Below are 8248 nucleotides of genomic sequence, written 5' to 3' on the forward strand. Positions count from 1 at the left end.
TTTCAATATCAAGGGTGATTTTAATGAAAGTGGAGATATTGGAAACAGTTAGGGATGGATGAGTGGTGGGAGTAGGATCGGAGTTGGGAGAGGTCGCGGTTGTGTTGGTATTGGTGGTGGACTTGCCGGAATTGTTGGAGGCCGCGGTGGTGTTCGTCATTTTAGGTAGAGGAGGGGGGCTGTGTTTGACGGCGATGGCGGCGGCAGCTTAGGGAAGCTAGGGTTTTCGGTGAGATGGGGAGAGGAAGGTTTAGGAAGAAAGATTAGTCTCTGATACCATGTAACAGTTTGAATCACTGGGCCTTGTTATTGAATCATAACTGAATATATATACAGAGTACAATCCTTATTGTAGTGAATAACTAATACTAGCTAACTGTATATGGTTGAGATAAACTCTATCAATAAATAATATATAAACAATATAATCTCTAATATATAATACAGGGTCAGTCTGTTACTGACTGTTCCAGTATGAGAGGAAGACTATTACCATAAACAAGAATATAACATGAAATATAATCCATATGATTCGAGATAATGTCTCCAGTGATTTCCAATTCTAGATAGAATATTCAGATTTCGAAAGAGAATAACAGATGTTAATGTCAATTGCCAAGCAAAGTCCACCAATCGTTTGTTGAATTTTCTTTTGATGTTCCTGTACATTGGTTGACAAGATAAACTATTTTGATGACAATAACTTTTAGCCTCTTTGAGAATAGAGGAAAAGGAAAGTTTAAGAAAATGAAATGTGGAGACCAACATTTAAATCCCCCTAAACAAGGTTTTAAGAGTATCTCTTATGAGACTTTTAGTCCATTCTCCAAAAATAATATAAACAATTGACTCTTAGTAACATGAGCAGTGAGTGACTAATACACAACAATACTCCTTACTCGCTACTTTTTTATTCTTTTATCATTAAAATTAGTAATATATTGTTATATTATTATATGTGCTCAATAATAAATTATTAATAAAAAATAATTTGAGAAGTCACTAAGAGTGGAGAGAGGCTTCTCAATAATAAAGAGGAAAGGGAGACTCTTAGTGATTTGAAGAGCCACTAGAAGGCTGTTGGAGTTGGTTTTAACTCTCACTCTTCAAATTTTAACTTAAGTCTCTTGGAGATGCTGTAAATATTTCAATTCAACAAAAATGCCATAAATCTAAAAATTTGTAACGAAAAAGCAACCACCGTTTAACTTTGATTTCACCCGTGGTCCTTTTATCCGGAAACCACAAACTCATTCGTGGAGATGTCACGTTGATGACATGTCATCGAAATTTCACCACGTGGAAAATAATAAAAATATATATTTTCCACACATTCTCCACGTGGAAGATAGGAAAATATATATATTTATTTTGTTGCATGTGCCAAAATTTGATAACATGTCATCTATGTGCAGCTCTGGAGAATGTGTTTATCAGTTTCTGGACAAAAGGACCATAGATGAAACCAAACTTAAATAGCAATGACTTTCTATTTATGGTAGTTATGTTAACCTGTGATCTGCTTATCAGATGCTCACTGTACAAAAAAAAACATAAAAATACAAAGGCAATATCATAAAGAAATTCCTATTGATGTGCAAAATTTGATGTATGATTGAAATTTAAAAGCATTACAAACTTCGTACATGTAAGTGAGATAGTCATTTTTATTTACATGATACTTGTACGTGTATATCTACTCAATAGAGCATACAGAAGAAATATAGTATAAACTGTACCTTGAGATTCTAGAATCACTATGAAACAGCTATTCATCTTTCCTTTCTACTTCTAATGCAATCTCATTACGGCGTGTAAATGGAAGTGTAAATGGGGGATTGTACTGCAACCAAGAATAATCGAAAGTTCAAATATTTATACACTAGTTTTGAGCAAAATAAAATGGTTATCCAGAAAATATGATTTGCATTTTAACAGACTCTTACCTGTGCAACTTCTACTGAAGCACCCTCTTTTACTCGAAAATTCGTGTCATTTTTTAAAGCATTTCGTAACTTTGATTCCCTTTGTTTAACATCTTCATCAGTAACAAAACCTGATTCAGATACAATAAGAGGATTGTTAGAACTTGTTAGGAATTGAATTGGTTGTTGATTTATAATAAGCTTCATATGCAGAACAAGAAATTAGATATTTTCTATCACAAGAACAAGAAATATATGTAGTTTGGCTATTTTTGCCTATATCCAGGGCGAGGAGGAAATCTCATCCTTTAGTAATCAGCAAGTTGGTAATAATCCATTAGTAATCAGCAAATTGGTACAACAGTAAGGAAATCTCATCTTTTACCGAAGTCTCTAACTTTCGAATCCCATGAGACCCGATTATACTTATTACTCACACATATGTATATTCCAAAAACACAAGCTCCAAGACTTTCAGTGCAAATTAAGACTAAAAGTATAATGCTTTTACTAGTAGGACTCATTTTAAAGAGAGAGTTTTCAATTCCTATATTAATTAGGAAGCCAAACTAAAATAGGATTGTAGATATACCTTAACAAAGATTATGGGCCTATACACTTGAAAAGCTGGGAAATCTGCAGCTATTGATTAACTCATATAAATAAATTGATATTGTAAGATTATCTGCAGCTATCTATCTAGTCCAGCTAAGTTCTACAGTATCGAATTCTAAAAATACACCCCTCAAGCCTTAATTATTATGTGAGGAAAAGCAATTATGACAAGTCTGACTTACGATAATTTTTTCGATTGAAGCATTCTTCATACTTCAATCAAGCATAAGGATGTCCATCAAAGTTCACTGAGTTACAACATGTAACATAAAGCATGTTCACTTTCTCAGTTGAATTCGATTGAAATGGCACATAGCTCTAGATTATGGGGTTCCTTCTAGACCTGAACATAAAATTTTATGTTCTTTTATAAACAGCCTTTCGAGTCTTAAGTGAGATGCTGCTAGCAATCACCCAACTTAAATGCAGAACCTTGAAGATATGTTTTAATTTTGTACATCTAACTAAATGCAAATCTGACGTACATCAAAATGTTTAGACATCAATCACAAACAATAGAAAAGACCTTCATCTGGACTATATGGACTGACTGTTCTATAGTTTATCAACCATAAAAGTAACAAGAGCCATCTACATCTTTTAATGGTCCTATAAACAAATCACGATATCCACAAAGTTCAGCTCTAAATTTATCATAAAGCGCAAACCTGAAAAGGCCACAACTGCAACAACTTTCTTTGGCACTTCTTTTATTCTCACAGATGGATCTTTGGGATATGGCAAATTAGCACCATACTTGGAGGGCATGACAAAAGACATTTGCCAGGTTTCCTGATTTTCAGTCTGCATAAAGTTGTGATCACATTAAGTGACGATAAATTAATTCTAACATGGATTCAAGATATTGGTACTAGAAGTACAATTACGGAGACCAATTCTGTGGCAACCGAACAGACTCATGTGGAAGTGACCCAAAAGCAAAACTAATAATGTTTACCAAGATGCCTGTTAAGCCTTAGGCTATGCATGAAAAATGGTAACTCACATTTCAACAACTTCAAATCCAATTCCAGGTTTTGAAAATCTTGGGAATTGCAACTTGGACGACCATCATAACAAGTAACAACTAGGCTATCAAACCTCGGAAGAGGGCATGATTAAACAAAAAGAAGAATACAGACATTTAGAGTCCCAGAATCTTCATTTAGAGATGCATACAAACAAATGGGAATCAGAATACCAACCAGGCTGGACATAAGGCCAACCTGAAACTTAATAAAAAGAAAACTATGAAGATTGAAGTCATACAATAGTTTAGCATAATTCACTTACATCTAAACATAAAAATACAAATCGAGGATAGAAAACATAAGCATTGGCATTTGACTTGTAGGACTGTGCCTTCCGAATTACCAACAAACACCAAAGATAAGAGTAGGGGTGACAATTTCTGACACGAGACAACCTAACTGACATGATTATCATTTTTCTTGCATTTATATCATATGGAACATATAGATGACATAACACAGATAATCGGAAATTGTCACCCCTAGATATGTTCTCACCTTTTTTGTTATAACAGGAGTTGTCATTTCCATTTTCTCTCCATAAGGTTGAATCTTACGTGTCACAACAGGCGTAGTCATTTCCATTTTCTCCATTGTGGTATTCTAGAAAATCGAAAAACTACATAAAAATTAAACTAAAAGAAGCAGGTGCTCTAAATAAAAAAATGCAATGGGGGAAATTGATCTGCAAACTTGTATCTCAACTACCTTACCAAACAAGTACTCAGCTAAGACATTAAAGGACCGAGATGCACCATTGAGGTCAAATCCAGTCTTCCCTGGCATTGTTGTCTCCGCTATAAAGTACGGCTAATTAAACAATAAAACCTAATTAAAATCTACAACAACAACAACAAAGCCTTAGTCCCGAAATGATTCGGGGTCGGCTAACATGAACCATCATATAAAACCGTGAAAATCAAGTCGTGTCAGCGACACAGATTCGCTCCCTCCACTCCGTCCTATCCACTACCATATTTTCTTCAATTCCCAATAAACTCATATCACTCTCGATCACCCTCCTCCAAGTTTGCTTAGGTCTTCCCCTACCCCTCACCACTACATCCCTTTGCCACTCTTCGGTTCTCCTAACCGGCGCATCAAGCGCTCTACGTCTCACATGGCCAAACCACCTTAGTCGGTTTTCTCTCATTTTATTCTCAATAGATGTAACCCCTACTTTTGTCCTAATTATTTCATTACGCACCCGGTCCTTTCTCGTGTGACCACACATCCATCTCAACATACGCATCTCCGCCACCGACATCTTATGGATGTGGCAGTGTTTCACTGCCCAACACTCCGTACCATATAACAATGCTGGTCTAATTGCCGTCCGGTAGAATTTTCCCTTCAATCTATTAGGCATGCCGGGATCACAAAGGAAACCCGTAGCACTCTTCCACTTCGACCAACCAGCTTTAATCCTATGGGCAACATCTCCATCTACTTCTCCATCCGTTTGGATAATAGATCCTAAATACCGGAAGCAATCCGAGGCCTGAACAACTCTCCCATCTAGGGTGATTGTCCCTGCCTCCCTACTCCTACGGCCGCTAAACTTACACTCCAAATATTCTGTCTTACTTCGACTCAACTTAAAGCCTCTAGATTCTAGAGTTTGCCTCCATAGTTCCAACTTCATCTCCACTCCTTCTTTCGTCTCATCAACCAACACAATATCATCTGCAAACAGCATGCACCATGGTATACCATCTTGAAGTGAACTTGTTAGTTCATCCATAACGATGGCAAAAAGAAATGGGCTTAGTGCGGAACCTTGATGCACTCCAATCGTAATAGGAAACTCTTCAGTTTTCCCAACACTAGTATGTACACTCGTGCATACTCCCTCATACATGTCCTTTATGATGTCAATATATTTCCGCGAAATGCCTTTCCTTATCAAGGCCCACCAAAGTACTTCCCTTGGTACCTTATCATATGCTTTCTCCAAGTCAATGAAAACCTAATTAAAATCTAGCTTAATTTAATTTTAAGAAATCACATCAAGAGAAAATCAGAACATTGAAAAATGCACCTCAACTTCTCTAATCTCGTACTGTTCTTTCTTACTCAACACCTTATATTCCACCGATTCAAGGTTCGGAACTTCAAAATAAACATTAAACGTTAAATCCATTAAGGAAAGACTAAACTACGATTTAAATAAAATTACCAGTCATTAGTGCTTCCTCCAAATTCTGGCTCTCGAACCTCTTCGGCAACACATATTTCGCAGTCTCATTAGCCAAATCTAACAAAACTGAGCAATCAAAGCATACAGTGATTACTGAAGAACTAATAATTACGAGCTACATGAAAAGCAAAAGTAGTATAGTGAGGAATCTCGTTAACATTTACGGCGTTGAGAAACATTAGAAGTCTGGGAAGCGAGAGCGAAAACGAGAGAAACACGAGCTTCGAAAGCCGAAGACATGGCTCTTCTCGGCGGTGAAGAAGCGATTCTGTCAGTGGCCATGGATTTGATCATGGTGAACGACGGCGTGATGGTTATGCGCGGTGATTGAATCATCAGTGAAGGCTGGAAGAGAAGCATAGTGTTTTTGAGCAATTGGCTCTTTCCGAATATCTTCTATGGTTTAAATTTCTGTTGATCAAATTATATTTTCATTTATTTGTTATTTAGTAAACAGGTGGTTGCGGTTGTTGGAGTTTCCAGTTTGTTTGTTTGTTTTTTTTTGTTTTTTTCTAACTAATGGGCTTAAGCCCAAAATACGGAGAGAAAATTACACATAAATTCATGTTTTTTTTTTATGGTAAAACTTCATGTTTTAAAAAGGCCTAATATACAAGGAACTCTGAACTTGTCCGAATATTACAACTGTCCTTCCAAACTTTTAATTGTAACAACTTATCCCTTAAATTTATCTAATCGTAAAACATAACCCTTCAAACTTGTCCAATTGTAAAATATAACCCCTCAAACTTGTCCAATTGTAAAACATAATCCCAAATTGCTAACATGGACTACAATTGAAGAAACACGTGAAATACAAAAGCTGCAACGCTCGTGGAGTGTGATAATCAGATCTTTAGCGTGATACGAATCCGGAAAAACGTTTTTACGGTTGCTTCAAGTACGGGGTAAAAAAATTTCCAATTTGGGGTTATGTTTTACAATTTGACAAGTTTAAGGGGTAAGTTGTTACAATTAAAAGTTGGAGGGGGCAGTTGCAATATTTGGACAAGTTCAGGGAGGTTATTTGTATATTAGGATTTTTAAAAACTATTTACAATTATATCAAGTCATATCTTAGATTATCTCAACTTAGTAAAATCAACACTTTTAATGTATTTTAAAGATTAGAATTTATAAATTAAAAGTTTGAAATATACTTTTTAGGATTTATTATTTATGAATTGGAGTTTAGAATTTTTAAATTATAGTGTAAAATCATAATATATAAAAAATAATGATATATTAAGAATTAAGTTTGGTAATATAACTTAGTTGTAATTTTGTATTTAATTATGACCCCAAATATATTTGACCCCAAATATGAACCTCACCACCACCACCACTTAAATGCTGCTCAATTTCCCTTTTAAATACCAATTATTGTTATTTGATGAAATTCCTTAAAAGTAGAATTTTTTTTTTTTTTGAAATTTTTAAAAAAATAATAAAATTGAACTGAAGTATAACCAATGAGGATAAAATTCTATTTAAAAAACCGCAAGCCGTGTACCTAAAATGTAACGTTGATAGGGCAATGTTTAATGATTCGGGTCAGTTTAGAACTGGTGCAGTCATTAGGGACGAACATGGCTCTTTTATTGCATGCTATAGCAGCATCAGCGCGGTACCAGCGACTCGACCTTGGCAGAAGCAGACGCTCTTCAGACAGCACTTGTATGGGTGTCTAAGTCGGGTCTGTCGAAGGCTGAGTTTGAATTGGACTCGTTGGGAGTGGTTTTGAAGATTGTCTCAGGGAAAACTGGTCTATCTGATCGAGGAGCGGTCATACAGGACTGCAAAAGTATCATCTCAACACACGGTTGTTTTTTAGTTTCTCATATTCCGCGTTTAGCGAATGGGGTTGCTCATATAGTAGTTAGGTAAGCTCGTTCCAATTCTAACGTTTTTGTTTCACATTCTATTCCAGATTGGATTGTTGATATAATATTACGGGATGCTATTTCTGAATAATCAATAAAATCGGTATTTTTCTTTCAAAAACAAAAAGGATAAAATTCTATTTTAAAATTTGTAAGAATATACTTGTATTTTTCAATAGGTTAAGGTATTTTTTACCCTTATCCTATCATATTAAGAAAAGAAAAAAAAATCATTGAATTTTCATCAATTATACTTAACATATTAAACTCCTCAGAGGCCGCCGCTGCAATTTCCCGTCCTTCTCTCTGAGCTAAACCATGGCCTCTACGCTTGAAGATCATGTCAGAATCCGAGTTCTCTTCAATCCAAATCTCCGCTTTGGAGTCATAGACAAGCCCGCCCCTCAACAGACGCCTTCTTTCTTTGCAATTTTGCGCCGTAACCTCCAAATAAAACCTCAATCGGCGGCCACCATCTCTGAAATCGGTGGTATTCGGTCCGTACGAATATCACAATCGGCGTATGAAAAGCGCCTCGCTCTCTGCGAACACTCCCTCATCGGGCGGCTGATCCTAACCAAAGGAGAAGTCCCT

At 35.9% G+C, this 8248-nt stretch overlaps 1 protein-coding gene across 8 annotated transcripts; it reads right to left on the reverse strand.

Moving 5' to 3' along the window:
• Positions 1-322: 322 nt before the first annotated feature.
• On the reverse strand, positions 323-6175 carry LOC136208393 (heme-binding-like protein At3g10130, chloroplastic). 8 transcript variants are annotated; one of them, XM_065999248.1, is made up of 9 exons: positions 5930-6175; positions 5751-5837; positions 5613-5683; positions 4280-4381; positions 4070-4174; positions 3209-3344; positions 1947-2056; positions 1740-1843; positions 323-661 (listed from the first exon to the last, which is right to left on the reverse strand). In XM_065999248.1, the coding sequence occupies exons 1-8, from the start codon at positions 6129-6131 to the stop codon at positions 1769-1771; spliced, it is 888 nt and encodes a 295-aa protein (XP_065855320.1). In that variant the 5' UTR covers positions 6132-6175; the 3' UTR covers positions 323-661; positions 1740-1768. The 8 variants fall into 8 exon arrangements, with proteins under 8 accessions (XP_065855320.1, XP_065855321.1, XP_065855319.1 ...); XM_065999249.1 differs by lacking the exon at positions 323-661 and having other exon boundaries at positions 1585-1843; positions 5936-6175; XM_065999247.1 differs by lacking the exon at positions 323-661 and having other exon boundaries at positions 1585-1843.
• Positions 6176-8248: the final 2073 nt, after the last annotated feature.

Source organism: Euphorbia lathyris, chromosome 10 (assembly GCF_963576675.1).
Source record: "Euphorbia lathyris chromosome 10, ddEupLath1.1, whole genome shotgun sequence".
Lineage (NCBI taxonomy): Eukaryota > Viridiplantae > Streptophyta > Magnoliopsida > Malpighiales > Euphorbiaceae > Euphorbia > Euphorbia lathyris.

What these genes read in the sequence shown, in the direction of transcription:
- LOC136208393 (XM_065999248.1), bottom strand. Translation starts at nt 6,131, where the DNA reads ATGCTTCTCTTCCAGCCTTCACTGATGATTCAATCACCGCGCATAACC. An exon ending in TGTTTCTCAACGCCGTAAAT is followed by an intron (nt 5,838 to 5,929) that starts GTTAACGAGATT and finishes TTGATTGCTCAG; the next exon opens with TTTTGTTAGATTTGGCTAAT. An exon ending in ACGAGATTAGAGAAGTTGAG is followed by an intron (nt 4,382 to 5,612) that starts GTGCATTTTTCA and finishes TTGTTTAATTAG; the next exon opens with CCGTACTTTATAGCGGAGAC.